The following is a 19,372-nucleotide window of genomic DNA, read 5'->3' as shown; positions in this document are numbered from 1 at the left end:
AGAATTTTGCTTGGCAAGTTTTTATTTTTAAAAAAAAATTCACACTGTTCATCAGAAATAAAATGGAAAGAGCTTGAGATATTGCAAGTGTATGGACAAGGGAACAAAACTGATACAGGGACAAGCAACTTTTTACCCTCCAAATTTTGGGGGGATTTCAAACCCCATTAACCCTGGTCACCACATTAAATAAAAAAGTAACCCTTAAATTAACCCTGGTCACCACATTTTTAAAAAAATAATCCTTAAATTAACCCTGGTCACCATTTTACAAAAAATATGCTGAGACCCTAGAAAGAATGCAGAGAAGAGTAACTAAGATGATAAGGGATCTGCAGGATAAACCAAACGAGGAATGGTTAAGGGAACCACGTATGTCTAGCCTAATAAGAGAAGAATTAAGAGAGACATGATAGCTGTCTTCCATTACATGAGGGGCTGCCACAGAAAGGTAGGGGTCGACTTATTTTCCAAAGCTCCTGACAAGAAGCACCATGTGGGAGCTCATTAAAGAGAGATCAAACATGGAACTAAGGAGAAACTTCTTGACAGTGAGAACAATTAACCAATGGAACAGCTTCCTTCCCAAAGTTGCAGGTGCACCATTGCTGGAAGTTTTCAAGAAAGGATGGGACAACCATTTGTCTGGGATGATGTAACATCTCCTGCCATGGGCAGAGAGATTGGACTAGAAGACTTCCAAGGTCCCTTCCAGCCATATGAGCCTATGATTCTAACCCCATCTAGCATAGCTAATGGCAAGAAGTTATGTTTGTGGGACCTAACAGATTATGTACTTCTGCAATGTATGGAGGCAGATGGCTTGGGGCACTTCTCTTAAGAATCTGACTTCCTTTGAATCTTTGTGTATCAAGTCAAGTTTATAGCGCCAAATTTGAATTGCTGATTTTTTTCTTCTTCCCATTTTCAGTAGTTGCATTGCAGGCAGGTAACCCAAGGTGTCTTCTGCTGAAAAGAGCTATAGTCACTTAATTTGATGGGTAAAAATACAGATTTTTGTCTTGTTTTACTTTGTGAAAAGGAACTGTTATCAGTTATAGAGGATTCTACAGCTAAATTCACTGCAGATCATTTTGCCTGGTCTCAGAAAACCTATGGAGAATCAGGTCTGGATCAAACCTCAGTGTGGAACCACTAGAAAATTCCTGGGGAAATTGGAAAATATCCCAGAAATAAGAAACACCAAATCCTTTCATCCTGTCACAAAGAAAACCATGTAGTTACCAGGAGTTCAGCTGGATTTAGAAAGGTTGAAATTGCATAGCTTTAAAGTTGGAGCTACTGGTAACATGTTTATGCCTTTCTTATCCTGCAATAAATTTAGGGCATCAGTTTGAACCCTAATATGGAGATTGCATTGCACTCATGTCAAAAGCACTGAGGGGCTTCCGGATGGAAAGGATTAACCAGTGACATCACCATTACCCAGTGATGGGGGCTCCTTTCATGTCTCCAGCAGGAGCTAGAGAAAACCCCACCCCATTGCGTCACTCAAGTCTTGAACGCAAGCTTGTAACCTCCAACCCAGCATCCTAACCATGCAAGCCACTGTGCTCCCAATATGGAGAGAGAAGAGGGTCTAATTCTTTGTTTCCTGAAAGGGGCTAAATCAGAACAATTTAGAATGTTTAAAAAAAGATATATTGCGAAAAGCTTTGGGTGTCAGATGGGTGCAAAATGAGTCAATATTTGGGAGTGATTGCCAACTAACAACCTTTAGCGGAGAACACAATCTTTCTAAATCCTCATCCCCATTATATACACAAGCAAAAACAAGATTCCTACTGAAGTATATTAAATAAAGTTAATGTAAATGTTCTAGCCTGATTCCATATCACTACTTTCACAACTAGTCTTCCTTGAAGTCATTTTAATATGAGGCTGTTAATATTACTATTCCATCACAAACATCCACCATACATCATCAGTTCTTATGCACATACATGCCCCAGTCACTCTTACTATGAATAAAGGATTCCAACCAGAATGACTAATGGGCTCTCTGGAACAAATGAGTATTCAGGTTCTTGTTTCATGAGTCTTGATTTTTAGAATTACTAAGAGGGACCTGAGACACTCATACTGATTATGCCGTTGCTGCATCATGAGGAGTGAAATATGAAGTCTGGCTCTATATTCTGTTCAGATTGCATCCTCAGAGTGCAAATCCATCTGGATTGCTGTGGGGTCATGAATCATTTATAAGGCATGAGAACAATGGGAAAGGTGAATCTGATTTGCTCTGTGATATTCCAAGGCTAGCATTGCTCTGTATATTAAAACAGTGTTCAGCCCTCCTCTTTAAGGTGATTTGTAATCAAAATCGTAGGCAGGTGACTCTTGCTAGAGAGAGCAGAATTGCTTGGACAAATATGGCAAATGCCCAGGAAGGACAGGATTTGAACAGGGTGCAATGAAGAGCAGTAAGAAGATGCTGCCTTCTTAATCTGTAGATGAATATAGATGGAGGTGGAATGAAATAATGCAGCAGACCTCCTTGGTCCTTAGCCTACAGAATTTGCTGTTTGGAACTGGCTGTCTTTAGACAAACAGAAACTGAAATAGTTAAACACTTTCTTCCTCAATGCTACAAGAAACAAACTTTAATAAAGGAAACTTTTGGTCAATTTTTTCCTATCCCACCTTTCAAAGATGGACTGCTTAAGTCAACAGAAAATATACCAGCATGCAGTTTTCTCCTTCCATTGCCACTCCTCATTCCTGCCTCTAAGTCATTACCAAATGTGCCATCTGAATTATGCCTATATAGTGTGATAGGCAAAGAAACTGGTTGAATCCTCCACCCTGTTGTCCTCTTCTAAACATAAATAACCAATGGAGGAAAAGCTGCTAATCAAAACACTATTACAGGAATGGGGTGAATTAGGCTGTCCATCATCTTTAAGCCCCTTCCTTTAAGCCCCTTGTTTTTTCCCCACATGTCATGCTACCATAAACCAAGCAGTAAGATGGTTTCTGGATGAATAGACAAGTGCCATCCTGAAATGAGTTTTTATAGTTTTCCATAGAATTTTTATTGAGTTTTATTCCAAAGGTTTGGGGCTTCATTATTTTTACAGTTTTGAGTACCATCAGCATTGTTATTCTAGACAGTTGTATAACTATTTTAAAATAACTAAATAAATAAAGTGGGGGGAAAACACCAGGGTGATAAGAGGCATTGAGTCCCAAACAGCACACTTATTTAGAATTTATCTCATTTATTTATATAAGAAACAAATACCAACTTTCAGATTCTCTGTTTTGTTCAAATGTCAGTGGGAATTGATCCTGTCATTCCATTAATTTACTAATTCAGTCTTGCACTAAGCTAACAAGAACCACAAAATGGAAGCATTTGTAGCACTGCTAACTAAGAGGTTTGTACTATTATGCAATTCAAATAGACCATTTAAAATTTACCAAGCACAGCTACTTCTATTACTCTGGACAAGACGTTTCATATTGTACTGCTTGTGATAGAGAGCTATTTGCATTTAACTAGACAGGGGCAGCAAGAATACTTTATTTTAAATGGTCAAGTGTGATTAGACACACAAAGAATTTGTCTCCGGTATAGAAGCTCTCAGTGTACATGGAAAACAATACAGTAATAATAATCATAATAATGATACGAATAGGACGAGGGGTAATAGTATTAGAGTCATACTTCTTGCATAAATATGCTTAGGCATAAGGCAGTACTGTGGGAATTAGGTTTTCAGCAGAGTGATGGCATGAGGGAAAATATGTCTCTGCATCCAGGAACCCAGTGTGAATTAATATGCTAGACCTCTAGCATTGTTGTGCAAAACCATATAACACTGGTACAGGGTTGCAGTGTTCAAGTTTTTAGAGAAACATCAGCAGAAAGGCAATAGATTAGACTGACAAAAAACCATGCAGAGGCTGGATGCTCACATCAGCCTTAAATGGGCAGTAAGGGGCTCCGTAATGCCACTACTTGTCACCTGAAATTGCCTGACTTCCAATGTAATGGATTTGTGACTGTCATAGGATGCCATCAGCATTACAAGAAAACAAAACTTCCACAACAGTACAGCTAGAGGACAACTTAAACCTCTATTGCTATTGGGCTTGGGATGAGATGAAAGCAATGGCCTGGGGAAACTGCAGAAAAAACTATGCTGCTGGCACATATTTGTGCCATAAACAGATGTGGGACACAGCCTTAGGGAGCCATGAATATAGGCAAAACCACTTCTGTTGCATAGAAGTATATGATCCACTATTATACACTCCTTTGCAGGAGTCTGAGTGAGGTTGTTTTAAATTGTTTCAGGATTTATACTGTTTAAAAACTATACCAATGTTATGAAACTCTGCACCTTGTTTCAAATTCACTTAGTGTTCTGCACGTTTTTGATGGCTGATCTTTCCATTGATGGACCTTATCATAGGTTGTTAGTGCCTTCCTGATCCTCGTTATCTTGCTTACTCAGGTGTCAAGATGTCATTGAAAGTACAGACAAGTAACATCACAAACAAGAATGATCCCAAGTCCATCAACTCCAGGGTCTTCATTGGGAACCTCAACACAGCAGTGGTCAAGAAGTCAGATGTAGAAACCATCTTCTCTAAATATGGCAGAGTGGTGGGCTGCTCTGTGCACAAAGGCTATGCATTTGTACAATATTCAAATGAAAGGCATGCACGGGCTGCTGTCCTAGGGGAGAATGGGAGAGTACTCGCCGGTCAGACTCTAGGTAAGGTCTCCTTGCATCTCTCTCTATCTTCCCCTGTATTTTCTAAGAAAACTGAAGATTGCTGTAGAATTGTAAAAAAGCACTTTTCATATCAGACTAAAATAAATATTCCCTAGTCATTCTGCAGTGAAATTTGTCTTCTACAGTAGAAGAATTTTTAAATATTTGAAGTAAAGTAGGAATTCATGCAAACATTGCTGTCCTAATAATATTTCAAGAGGAATGGCTTTTCAACCTTGGATTAAAGTCAAGGACCTCAGCAAACACAAAATGATAAGCTTGAAAACACTTCAGAGTCTCAAAACAATATAGAAGTGTAGTATTGGCTCTAGAAGACAAATATTAAGAAATCTTAAGATTCTTCAAAAGTCACTAACAATTTCTAAATGGGCACAGTGGATATAGTTGTTCAGCTGCTTGGAAGTTATAATTTTTAATTGCTTCCTGGTAATGTACATGCTTTACCAGGGATTGCTTCCTGGTAAAATGCATGCTTTGTAATGCAGGATGTTCCAGGTTCAAAAGACATTTCTAGGGCCATTTAAATCAAAGAAGACCTCTCTGGTAAACAGTAACAGAGTTGGAAGGGACCTTGGAGGTCATATAGTCCAACCCCCTGCTCACCCAGGAGACCTGTACTAGGGATTAAAACCGCCGAACTGCCAACCTTTCTGATCGACAAGCTCAGTGTCTTAGCCACTGAGCCATCTAGTCATTGTACTTATAATCAAAGACATCTGCAACTAGCCACAATGATGCCAAAATGGCAAAAGTGACTTGTAATGTATCAGTGCAGGTTCTGCCCTTTAAATATTTGTGAAGGGACATTGCATGCAAGTACATCGTAAGGAAGAGAGTTTACATCACAACAGGCATTTCAGCCTCCCTCTCTATCTCTTCTGTGGATGTCTTCTCATTCAGTTTGAATGAAGCAGACAATCTCCAGCCTTAAGCCTCGTGCAACCCAATGCCCTCTTTTCTAAGGCACCTGCTACCTCTCTAACTGGACTGCTGAATTTTAGAAATACCGTGGTTTTGTGTGGGAAACAATTATAAAATAAATGGTTTTCTAATTCCTAGAATAGATGGTCAATTTGATATAGTGATTAAGGCATCAGGCTAGAAACTGGGAGACCATGAATTATGGTCTCACCTTAGGCACAAAGCCAGCTGGGTAACCTTGGGATAGTAGTCACTCTCACTCAGTTCTGGGATGGAGGCAGTGGCCAAACATTTCCAGAAAGCTTTGCCAAGAAAACAGCAGGGACTTGACAGTTGCCAAAGTAAAAACTTACTTGAAGCCTCTCCCCACAAAAATCCTTGGAATAAGAATTATAGCTATCATATCTGGGCTGTAAATATCCAGGAGTATGACAGACATAACAAAATGAGTGTATCTCATTGCTACCAGCTAATAGCCAGGCAGCCCTTTGCAGTCTTGAAGTAGTTGCTCTTGACATAGCACATTTTGCCTCACCCCACTCCCAAAAAGACCCTAATATTCCCCTTGCCTCAGAGATGGAGGAAATTCCTCACAAGTCATGTGGTCCATTTACTGTACTTCTAAGCATCTTTCTACTTATTCCTTCTCACTGGTCCACCTACTTTCTTTATATGCTGGTTTTAGGAAGTTCTTCAAATTGGTTCACTTTGTTGACAAATACAACAGTTCGACAATAAAATAAAATAAAAGTTTATTCAACCAAATAAGCAATAACATACTGAATTTAAAAGAGTATAATCTGGGAAAAGGCATTTTTTTCAAGTTTCCTTCCTCAAGTTTCTGTATTAAATTAAGATGTGACACCTTTTCAAGCATATCATTTAAAGTTTGTCTGAAGATTTCCACAACCCCCAGAAAGTTTTGCTTAAATGTTTTAGAAAGGTACCATCCAAACAACTCAAAATGGGCAAAAATCATAAATATTTATTGTAAGGGGGTATTTAACTGTTGTCCAATGGATTTCTGGATTATCGCTACAAGAAACCCCCAAAGCTGCTATTTTCAAGACAAATAATAACGATGAAATTTATTTATTTATTTACTTTATTCAGTTTCTATAGCATCTATGTCAATGACTCTGTGTGACTTGCAGTTCAAAAAAATATTACAATTAAGACATTAAACATTTTTAAACAATTAAAAAAACAATAAAAACATCCAAAATAAGCATACCTATAGCAGCTAAGATACTTGGTCAATTAGCAATACAGCCAGGAAATGGGGCCCCCATTTTGGCACCCCAGACTCAGGAACATAGCCAGATTTTTAGGCCCTTACCAAAGGCAAACACGGCTGGGGCCATTCTAATCTTCAAAGGGAGGATGCTCTATTGAGGGGCCACTGTAGAAAAAAATGATGTTCCACTCCATTGAGGGGCCACTGCAGAAAAAAAAATTGTCTTCTGGTCCCCATCAGCTGACATCCCTTGGATGACAGGATCTGTATCATGCCCATTCTATTTGATCTAGCTGGATGACTAAAGACCCTGGAACAAAGGCGGTCCCTCAGGTAACCTGGTCCAAAACCAAATAGGGTTTTAAAGGTTATAACCTTTAAATTGCACCCAGATATATACTGAAAACTAACACAGCTCAGGCAGAAGTGGTGTTACATGTGCCATATATCTGGCTCTATGTACTACCCGCGCAGCTGCATTTTGCCCCACTTGAAATTTCTGAATGCTCCTCAAAGACAGTCCCATGTACAGCATGTTACTGTAGTCTATACCAAAGGTTACAAGGACAGAGTTACTGTAAGCAGGGCCTCCCAGTCCAGTCATGGGTACAACTGGCGCACCACTCAAAAGTGTACATAGGCCCTCCTAGCCACAGCTACCACCTCTTCTTCACAACCACCACCACCACCCAGAACCAGTGGTGGGTTGCCCTCGGTTCGCACCAGTTCTATAGAACTGGTAGTAAAACTGGCAGGAGGCTCCGCCTGCTGACCCCGATGTCATCAAAATGTGTGCATGCGCAGAAAAGCGCACGTGTGGCCCCATTGCGAACCGGTAGTAAAGGTAAGTAGAACCCACCCCTGCCCAGAACTAAAGATGGAAGAATCTTTTCTCTAGAGACTCCCAGTCACTCTGTCTTGCTTAGGCTGAGTCAAAGCCTGTTTCACCCTATTCATTCCCCAACACCCCCTAGATATTGAGATAGGATGTCCACAGCGTCACTGTGTTAGAAATACAGTGAACTAGATAGAAATAGAAAGGCCTTTGGTGTTGCACCAGAATATTACTTTCAGCGGAAGTTATTATTTTTTCTACCTTACTGTAATTAGCAAAGAACTCAAAGAATCAACCTGCTGCTTATTATTAAATTACTTATCAGATACTTTGAAGCAAAAGCTAAAGCAGGGGTGTCAAACTCAATTGCATCACGTGACATCACATGACGTATCGCAACGTTTTTTGCCTTTGTGGAGCTGGGGTGGACGTGGCCTGCACATGATGCATCCGGCCCACCGGTCACCAGTTTGACACCCCTGAGCTAAAAGCTTGTAAGCTCTAATTTCTACCTCAGTCTGGTTACTTTTCTGCAATGTTATAATATCCTAATTTTCAACTTTATACTGCATATGCCTGTTAAACAAGACTAATTATTTATATTTTTTATATTTATATTTTGTAAAATATATTTTTTATATTTTTCCAACAAAATACAATAGCCCTTAATTAATCAACCCCATTTGGAATCTACAATAGTCTCAACTAAATTAAAAGCAGCAGTAGCATGTTTCAAGGACAGCCAATCATAAATTAGCTCCTTTGGAACTGATCACAAGTAGACCAGTTACAAATTGACTGAGGCAAGGAACCAATCAGAAACTGGTTTTTCAAAATTCCAATGATGTGATCCAATTAGAGATTAGTTCTGTTACAAACACAAGAACTCAGTCAGTTCCTGCTCAATTGCCTGTGAGCTTCCAAGAAAGTACATTATACAGCAGATCACTTTCACTTCTCAAGATGCCAGCCATGCTTGCTGGCGAAGCATCAGGATACCAGATAATTAGACTATGGCCTATTAGCCTGGAAGCTCATCAACACTGGATTGATGCTTACTGTGAATGTCTGCATCGATATACTCCATAATTGGCTTCCTTGGAGTCCTCAGCCAGATCAAGACAATTTGGGAACAGCTTAAGCTATTTAAAGTGTTTATAATTACAAGCAACATTTGAAATGAAATTGGAAAATAAATGACAATTAGTGAAGATTTTGAAGCTTGCTATATTATGCACAAGTTGACATATTAACTGCCACATTTTATATTATGGAACTTTCCAGATATTACTTAGGGCTAGCCTATGATCATGCCAAGACCTGGATAACTGCCATCATATCAGACTGATTTAGGAATGGCAAAAGTTGGCATGAATTCTCTCTTTCCCACTTAAGCAATTGTGAGTGCAGGGATAGGATGGGATCAAGAAGTCTTCCCAATGATGAGTTAGAGGCAGTATCACCTCTTTCAGAATAAATTGCATTCCAGTTGTTAAGCCACCTCTCTATTTTTTAGATATATTTTTTTTAGATATAAACTTGTTTATTTTCATCATGATATCAAATCCATGCAATTATCAACAATATTATTGATTGTTTTATTTATTTGTTATTCAGTTTTGATAGCACCCAATTCCAGACTGACTCTGGATAGCTCACAATATAAAGAAAACACAGAAAACATAATGGAATAAATAAACAAGATAGAGAACCAACTAAATATCTATAATGGGCTGACAACGTACGGAAGCATATGTTAAGCACATTCAACATAGGATTCCATCACTCTACCCCAAAAGCTAGGAAAACAGCCAGGCTTTTAAGGCCTTCCACATTATAATCAGGATGGGAACTATCTGGATCCTAGATGGGACTTCATTCCAGTGGGTAAACTGGAACATAGAACCTGGATCCCAAGAGATGACTTACTGAGTGGACTTGGAACATGCTCAGTTTGTTGATTCTTTTTGGCAAGGAAGAAACCATGAAAGATAGGCAATTCTTCAAATAACCAAGCCCTATATCAAATAGGAGTTCATGGGTAATAACTTACACCTTGAATCATCCCTGGAAGCGAATTGGCAACTAGTGCAACTCATGCAGATAAGATGCCCATGATCACAGTGAGACAAGGCCACCATTACCTATGCCCCTGCTTTCTGAATCAACTGAAGTTCCAAATGTTCTTCAAAGACAGGTTCATGTACAGCACATTGCAATAGTTGACCTATGAAATGATGGGTTCATAAGTAGGATCCTGCAACGTCACAATTGAGCAAGAAGTGTAATAGGTGTTATGCAAAGGCCCTCTTACCCATAATTGCCACCTGCTCTTCAAACAGGAGCTGTGAATACAAAAGGACAATACCAGCTGGAATTATCAAATATTAATAGCACCTCATTTCAAACTCCCTCTGGACATCTGATGATCTCATTTCATTTTGTTTGTTTTAATTTATACACCCAAAATAAGATAGTACAGGGCTAGAACAATCAATCATTGTCCACTTTCAAATTCGAGCCATTGTTTAGTGAAATAACTGGATGTGATCTAGATTAGTGTTTCTCAACTTCAGCAACTGAAAACATGTAGACTTCAACTCACAGAATTTAATACAAATTCTATTTTGATTAATACAAAACAGAATCCGTTTTGTATTAATCAATTAAGCTTAATGTTGTGGAGTTATGCTGAGATGGAGTATTTAACTAGTCTTGTATCTTGTATCTATTGTCTTGTTTTTAGTTTTTGTTTTTAGTTTTAGTTTTTAGTTAGTGCATTTTTTGCTATATTTAGCTGCATGTTGCCTTGAGGAATATAAAATTGAATTCTACCTTGTTATCCATTCAATATTTTTTTTTTCATTTTCTCCTGTTTGTCTAGTAACAATGAATACTGCCAAACACAGCATTAGAAATAGTCAAGAGCCCAGTTAACAAGAACCTTTCCTGTCTAAAGATATAGATCTCTCTGTCAGGCTTCGTTGTTATCTCCAAATAAATGAATTTCCAAATGCCTGATCTTTGAGGAAATTTTTCTCTTTATTGAGCATAACGAACTTACCCTGACTCAATGCGCAGTTAGCACTGAACTTTGGCCCCCGCAAAACCTCTCTTTCCGGTTCCCAATTCTCTGCATCTCATTGGCCATCTTCCAAGCCACTCTTCTCATCCCATCTCTGTCAGTTCACAGGAATGCCCCCCCCCCATCCCATCTCCCTGGAGACAGTTCTTCAGGGGAATTGAGTAGGTGAAAGTTCAAGCCTCTCCTCTCCTTCCTTATGGCAGCTTGGAAGCTGACACTCATTATCTAAGGTCTTAATATCCTCGGATATTTTTGTTTATAATATTGTCTTAATTGACCAAATATATGGTTATTATCTTCTAATGCCAAGCCCTTCTTTAAGGAAATTGCACAGGCATTGCATAAAATGCACAGCTTGGTTCTTGCGCCACCTGAGCTCCCTTCCTCAAGTGTGATGTGACTTTTTTGCAGCTAATTTCTTCCTGATGTGTGCAATTTGCTATAGATCGGTCTGACAGTTTGCTGAAGAAAAACAGATGTTCTAGAAGCAGATGCCCAGGCATTGTCTAACATATTGCTTTTTCTTCAGCAATGCCATCAGTTGTTGAAAATAATGCCTTGGAAATGATGGCGATATTTGGTATACCGTGTGCTATAGCACCACTGAGAAGTCCCAAATCAAATTAGGCACAAGAAGTGGAAAACACTGTAGAAATAAAAAATAAAAACAAGCCAGAAGACTTATTCTCAGGGCTTTGCTGCCATGAGATACGACAAAAAAAAAAAAAACCCACAAAAACCCTCCCATTTTCACTCATTATAAAAAGCAGCCTGTCCACTAATCAGCCATGAATAATCATGCAGTCCAAGAAGGGTTTTTAATCACAAGCAACTCAAAGTATAATGGACAAACCCTATTGAGAAACCACAGGATTTCCTCAGGGATAATCCTGATTACCTCCACTGTAAACATAATATGTGAGAGCCAGCTGGCTGGAAAAGTCTTTGTTGTTCCTGTGAAATTTAGTTCTGATTAAACTGTCTGAGACTTGCATTCAGTTTAGCTATTAGAACTCTATGTCTATTAGAATTTCTCCTTAGTTCAAAGTTGCTTCTCTCCTTGATTAGTTTCCACCCATTGGTTCTTGTTCTACTCTCAGGTGCTTTGGAGAATAGTTTGACTCCCTCTTCTTGTGGCAACCCCTAAGATATTGGAACACTGCTATCATGTCTCCCCTAGTCCTTCTTTTCATTAAACTAGCTCATTCTCTTTAATGCAGGATGCCCAGTTTTAACATGTTGGGAGTCATACAGAGGCAGTCCTCGACTTACAACCATTGTTTATCAACCATTTGTAGTTATAATCACACTAAAAAAGTTATTTATGATGGGTTGTCGCACTTATGACAATTACAGCATCCACATGTTCACATTATCCAAAATCGAGTGCTTGGCAACTGGCATATACTGTAATTTACAAGTTGTAATGTCCAGGACAGATTTTATTTTCCAGGGCTCCAAGATCACCACACATGAGGACTACAGCCAAGAAATTAAAAGAGACTTACTCCTGGGGAGGAAAGCTATGGCAAACCTAGACAGCATACTAAAAAGCAGAGACATCATTCTGCCAACAAAAGTGTGTATAGTCAAGGCTATGGTTTTCCCAGTTGTATAGATGTGAAACATGGACCATAAGGAAGGCTGAGTGCCAAATTGAGGCCTTTGAACTATGGTGCTGGAGAAGACTCCTGCGAGTCTCTTGGACTGCAAGGCAATCAAACCGGTCAGTCCTAGAGGAAATCAACCCTGACTGCTCTTTAGAAGGCCAGATCCTGAAGATGAATCTTTTGGTCACCTAATGAGAAGGAAGGACTCACTGGAGAAGAGCCTAATGCTGGGAACAATTGAGGGCAAAAGAAGAAGGGGACATCAGAGAATGAAGTGGCTGAAGCAGTCAGCGTGAGCTTAAATGGTCTCCGGGGGATGGTAGAGGATAGGAAGGCCTGGAGGAATGTTGTCCATGGGGTCGCAATGGGTCAGGCATAACTTCGCAACTAACAACAAAGTGTCCAGGAATCATATGATCACCATTTGTGATCTTTCCTGTCAGCTTCTGACAAACAAAGTCAATGAGGGGAGCTAGGTTTGCTTACTGACCATGTGATTCACTTAACAATCATGGCAAAAATAGTAAAAACAGACGTGATTCAGTTAACAGTGGAAATTCTGGTCCCAATTGTGACTACCTGTAGTACCTGTAGACTACCTGGTGGAGAGGGTGGGTAGTTTTAAATTTCTGGGCATTTATATCTCGGAGGACCTCTCATGGACTATGAATGCTAACATGCTTGTGAAGAAGGCAAAGAAGAGGCTGTACTTCCTGAGAATGCTCAGGAACATAAATCTATCTCAGCATCTACTTCTGTCCTACTATCGCAGCACCATTGAGAGTGTCCTGACATACAGCATTCTTGCATGGTGTGAGAGCAGCTCTCTAGCGGACAAAAAAGCTCTATAGAGAATCATTAAAACTGCCCAGAATATCATCAGATTCCAGCTACCAGCCCTGGACGACATCTTCGAATCTCACTGTTTGAGAAAGTTGCATAACATTCTCAGAGACTCTTCCCATCCTGCTTACAATCTTTTTGGACTGTTGCCTTCTGGCAGAAGATACAGAACAATTAAAACTTGGACCACACATTTTCTGAATAGTTTTTATCCCAGAGCTATAATTGCACTCAACAATGAACTAAAGGGCTACCATCAGTGAGCTGTTGGACAGTATTACTTGGTCTGTTGTGTGGATGTTTGGGTTGTTTAGGGGTGGAGAATTGTGGTGGGTGGGAGTGTGCTTGGGGATTGTTATTTGTGTTGGACCTGGTCTTTGGGTGTTAAGTGAATTTTGTTATTTATAAATAAAGTTATTTATTTATTTACTTTGATAAAATCTTTGCTGCTGTTTGAGAAGTTACATGGACATTTCTGGCCCAGATCCTATCTGCCCCCATATGAAGAAGCAAGAGGCCCTGTTGCTTGCATCCGTTTTTATTCAAGTCTTCTTGTCTATCCTTATGTAAAGGATCTAGGCAGGAGAGGAGATTTTGAGGGCTGCAAAAGGAAGGAAGTAGCAATAGAATAGAATAATAAAATAGACTTCTTTATAGGCCAAGTGTGATTGGACACACAAGGAATTTGTCTTTGGTGCATATGCTCTCAGTGTACATAAAGAAAAATAAAATACATTCATCAAGAATCATAAGTTACAACACTTAGTGATAGTCATAGGTTACTAATAAGCAATCAAGTCATGCTAGGAAACAAATAAAACAATATAAATTGTAAAGATACAAGCAACATGGTTATAGTCATAAGTGGGAAGAGATAGGTACTAGGAAGGATGAGAAGAACAATAGTAATACAGTCTTAGCAGAGGTGGGCATCACATACTGTAACAACTGGTTCGCCCGGAACCGAAAATGTGAGCGTCCGTGGGGGATCTTTTGAGATGCAGTCATTGGTGTATAGAGAAAAGAGAAGAGGACAGAGCACACAGCCCTGGAGGGCTCCTGTGCTAATTGTACAGGTATCTGATGTGATTTTGTCTAGATTCACCTGCTGCTTCCTGTCTGTTAGGAAGCTTATGATCCATTTACAAGTGTGATCAGGTACAGCTAGCTGATTTAGTTTAGTTAGAAGAATACCTGGAATGATGGTTTTGAATGCTGAGCTGAAATAGCAATAGCACTTAGACTTATATACTGCTTTACAGTGCTTTACAGCCCTATTTAAGCAGTTTACAGAGCCAGCATATTGCCCCCAACAATTCGGGGCCTCATTTTACCCACCTCGAAAGGATGGAAGGCTGAGTCAACCTTGAGCCTGGTGAGATTCTGGTAGTTAGCAGAAGTAGCCTGCAGTACTGCACTCTAACCACTGCACCACCAAGGCTCATCTCATCTCAACTCATTTCTCTCTCAGTGGTTTCAGCCAAATCTGCTTCAATGAGTGACTCGGGGTGGGGTGGGGGAGGTTCTATCTTTCTGCCTTATTGAGCAAGTGATTGGTGTGAATTTAATGTGCTGCATTCATTTATGTTTGCTGTAACAAGACTAATTTTATAATATAAACCTTTTGCAAAGCCAGCATATAAAGGGTTGTAGATTGACTCTAAATCCATTTGAATAATACATTTTACCTATTTTGATTTGCTTGGGAAGTATAGGACTCCAATGAACAATTTGACTTGGAAAATAAATTTGATTTGGAAATAGGATTGAACTGCAAACCAAATCTTTACACAGACCTGGTAAATAAATTCCTATAAGCTGATTAAATAAGCAAATGGCTACATATTGGTATTTCACAGGGAACTTAAAGGACGTGTTAACAAAAGCAAGTTCGCATCCTGTAGTACACAACTGAGAGTGCAGGAAGCAATACTGAGCAATCTTTTACATATCTTTTAAAAAGCCTGGACCTCAGAATAGGGAGTTAGCTGAGTATACTGAGATGATTCTGCTATTAGCAATGTAAACCATAATGAGCTGGCTAACTGGAGTATCTTGTCTGTACCATTTTCTGCAGTGCTTGTTTCCATTCAAACCGATATTATACAGGCATTAGCTATATCTACAGGTACAGTAGCTTTATCTACTGATCTCTACAGCTATATCTATTAGTTATATCTACAGGTAGTCCTTGACTTACAACCATTTGTTTAGAGATCATTCAAAGTTATGGCAGCACTGAAAAATGTGACTTATGAGCCTTTTTCACACTTACAACTGTTGCAGCATCCCCATAGTTATGTGATCAAAATTCAGATGTTTGGCAATTGGTGTGTATTTACATTTGCAGTGTTTCAGTGTAATGTGATCAACTTTTGTGACCTTCTGACAAGCAAAATCAATGGGGAAGCCACATTCTTTTAACTTCCATATCACCAATTTAACAACTGCAGTGATAATTTAATACATGTGGCAAAAAAGTTCATAAAAATGGGACAAAACTCACTTAACACCTACTTTGCCTAGCAATGGAAATGCTGGGCTCAGTTACGGTCGTAATTCCACCTGTATTGCAATGCTATATGGGAAAATTGTCCTGTATATGTTTCTGATGAAAACATCCTTTTTTTTTTTAAGGAGTGGGGAGTGAAAAATGATAGTTTGACATTGTCTTATTAGGAATTGGTCAAGGAGTATGTGCCAACATCCTGTCTTTCACTGCCCACAGTCTCATCTCCAGCACTCTGCAGCCCTCCCAGGATTTAGTTCAATCTCCAAGGAAGGCACCAGCAAGCAATTCCTCCCATTGGGCTTTTTCAGGGGGAAAAAAATAGTGGATTATCTTGTCAGACAGGGAGATTTTGATGTGATGCTTTCAGATCTGTAACAGCAAATAGCAAGAGCACCCTCCACCACTTCCAATATTAAGGCTTCAAGACAAATTTGAAATACATAAGCCTTTTGAGAAGATGGGGTGGAAACAGAAACCTCTTTCACAAGCAAACTTTCCTAGGAAGTTTCAAAGCAGTTTTTTGGCAGAGCTTTAATATCAGGCAATATTATTATTTTTTTTAGGATAGGTTACTGGCCAATCAATATGAGCAAAATAGTATCTGTGCATTTGGGAGGATTAGTGAGTATTCAAAGCTGACTCCTCAGCATGAAAATAGCAGATTGAGATTTGGGTTAGAACTTCAGCAAGGAAAGAAATGTTTCCACCAATATTTTCCAAACTTGGCAATTTTAATGTGTGTGGACTTTAACTCACAAAATTCCCAGTCAGCATCATAAAGTTGCCAAGTTTGAAAAACACTGGTTGAAACTCTCCCTTCCTCTTGTCTATGGCCATGATTCTGATTCCTTCCTGAGCATTCAGAAACCTAGCCGTCTTCCATATTAAAACAAATATTTTTAATGCTGGTCCATAGTTTCTTTTTTAGACTCTTGGAAGAAATTCTTGGTCTGATTCAAGCTGGGTTTTCCAAAGAACACAAGACCGTTGCTAGAAGCAGAACAATAAAGGAGAATATTTGTACTTCAGGGTTAAAATGTGGGGTCCTTGGTGCTCTCTGAGCTTGGTTGTTTTGTTGCAGATGTTTCATTACCCAACCTAGGTAACATCTTCTGTGCTTGCAAATGTTTCATTACTCAAAGTAGGATGTTACCTAGTTTAGGTAATGAAACATCTTCTACAAGAAAACAACCAAGCTCAGAGAGTACCAAGGATCTCTCAGAAGAACAAGACAAACAAGTCACAATAATCAAAGGTGGCTACAAGTTACAGTTTAAAAGCAGTTACTTTTTTAGAGGAGTCTTATGGTTGTTCCTAGAAAATGTGTGAACTTAGCCTCCCTTGCCCAGTAGAGAGGAGACGTGGTTTGGCTTTCTTGTGAGGTTTTGCCATCTTTTATGATTTGTCAGTTGAAGTGGTGACCTCAGGGTAAAGGTTTTATGTGAGGAAATCTATCATAGAAATGAGGAACTTTCAATATCTAGAAGGGATTTTCTTTGTTTAATTAAGTTGCGTTGCCAATTTCTAAGATACGCTTTGTCAATTTCAACCTATTTCAACCCCTTCAGTTGTCTGGGGTTCACTGGGAGGTCAGGGAGGAAGGAGGGACGGCAAAGGGTGGCATGAGGCTTTGGCCTTTCTACAAGGCATTTAATATAATAAATGTTAACTTTTCAGACTTCTATTCCCAATGTATGGAAGAGCCAAATAGAACAGCCCCATAGTTCCTAGTTGAAACAAACTGCTTAGTTTTTTGTTTTTTTTTAACATGAGGTGTTGAAATATCACCCACTGGGAAGCTCAAGTCACCTGGAGTAAGCTGAGAATTGTTGTTGAATATAGCATTTCAATCAGGAATTGACATTTTTGATCTCCCAGTAGGTGGTAGCAATACTGAAGACAGCAGGAGCATTAGACATACCTCTGCAGAGGCAGAAAACCTATTCCCTTCCTTGCAAAGACGGGTATATGGCTTGAAATAAGAACTCCAACATTTTACTTCATTTTGCTTTTGCTTTATTAAGGGGAAAACAGTTGTTTGAAACAAAACATTCTGTCCTCTGATTGTCTTTTGCAAAGTTAGAACAAAACTAAAATATAATTTTAAGAATGTCAGATGAGGCTACAATACATGTATATAAAACAGTGGTGAAATCCAATTTTTTTTACTACTGGTTCTGTGGGGATAGCTTGGTGGGCATGGCTTGGTGGGCATGGCAGGGAAAGGATACTGCAAAATCTCCATTCTCACCCCACTCCAGGGAAAGGATACTGCAAAATCCCCATTCCCTCCCTATTCCTGAGAGAAGGATATTGCAAAATCTCCATTCCCACCCCACTCTGGGGCCAGCCAGAGGTGGCATTTGCCAGTTCTCCAAACTATTCAAAATTTCTGCTACCGGTTCTCCAGAACCTGTCAGAACCTGCTGGATTTCACCCCTGATATAAAATGGTTCTATTCATTTATTTTGCATCTACTCATTACTAGACAGTTGAATCTTTTAAATATATATATAATCATATAATGTTGAATGAAAAAGGCACAGAAGTCAAGAAAATAAAAAATAGAAATGACACACACATAGTTTTGAGTATATAGAAACAACTTTGTAAACTTAAAGAGTGCAAAAATTTAAACATCCATACTTCTATTCTTTTATACATACAGTACAATATACAGTCATTTTTTTAGTAGTTAATTGCTTGACATAACTAAAAATTGAGATAGTAAAATTGTCTTTAATTAAAAAATCCTTTGAATCTCTTTGCCCTTGTGCTATTTGAGGGTGCTGTATTGACTTCCAGTAAATTTCTGAATATTGTTCAAACATTCGTTTAAACTTTTAGAACCTAAATGGTTTAGCTCCTAGATACTTGCAGTATCACCTCCAGATAAGAACTGATCCATTTAGTTCCCTCATATTAGTTGGGGATATCCAACTTCTGAATCTATGAAATCTGAGATCTGTGGGGGCTTAGGAGCAATGCTTTTGTACAATGTTTCCCCTATATGAAGAAGCCTCCCATTGGAGGTCAAACTGACACCAACCTGTGGCCTTTCAAAAAGCTACCCAAGGCTTTAAAAATGAATGTGTGCATTTGTGCCACTGCATTGTAATGTTTACAACTGGTAGATTTGTATAGTTTCAAAGTTTACTGTGTTATGTTTCTGTGAATGTATACTATTCAGAGCCATATAATTTCAATAGTATGTAAATACGACAGACAAACAGATTGAACTAAAATCCATCAAGCCACAATGGATTGCTTTAGTCTAATGCACGGATGTCAACTCATGGTGTCACATTGCCGTCGCGTGATGTTTCACAACATATTTTCTCTTCACGGAGCTGGGGTGGGTGTGGCCTGTGTGTGACACATCTGGCCCATGGGCCGCCAGTTTGCTACCCCCGGTCTAATGTATCAATTGAGGGGTAGGATTCCTAAAAGCAGATGTTCCCATCCAGGCATTGATCCAGATCCCAGCCTGTTTCACATTACTAAGCTGCTGTATTATATCTTCATGTTATGCCGTAGGACCACAATGATCTGGATCTATG

General features: G+C 39.1%; 1 protein-coding gene across 4 annotated transcripts in view; it reads left to right on the top strand.

Annotated features, from left to right (window-relative positions):
• The window catches only part of RALY (RALY heterogeneous nuclear ribonucleoprotein), a 243,695-nt gene that overhangs the window by 198,413 nt on the left and 25,910 nt on the right, over nucleotides 1–19,372 (top strand). For all 4 annotated transcript variants that reach the window (XM_034414036.3, XM_034414034.3, XM_087889224.1 and 1 more), the window contains one exon: nucleotides 4,485–4,748. In XM_034414036.3, coding sequence (XP_034269927.1) covers nucleotides 4,493–4,748 — 256 coding nt within the window. In that variant the 5' untranslated portion in view covers nucleotides 4,485–4,492. The remainder of the gene's footprint in view (nucleotides 1–4,484; nucleotides 4,749–19,372) is intronic.

This window comes from Pantherophis guttatus, chromosome 3 (genome assembly GCF_059756535.1).
Source record: "Pantherophis guttatus breed Tessera chromosome 3, ASM5975653v1, whole genome shotgun sequence".
Classification (NCBI taxonomy): domain Eukaryota; kingdom Metazoa; phylum Chordata; class Lepidosauria; order Squamata; family Colubridae; genus Pantherophis; species Pantherophis guttatus.
The sequence above is the reverse complement of the archived record's forward strand: the minus strand, read 5'-3'. Positions and strand labels throughout refer to the sequence as shown.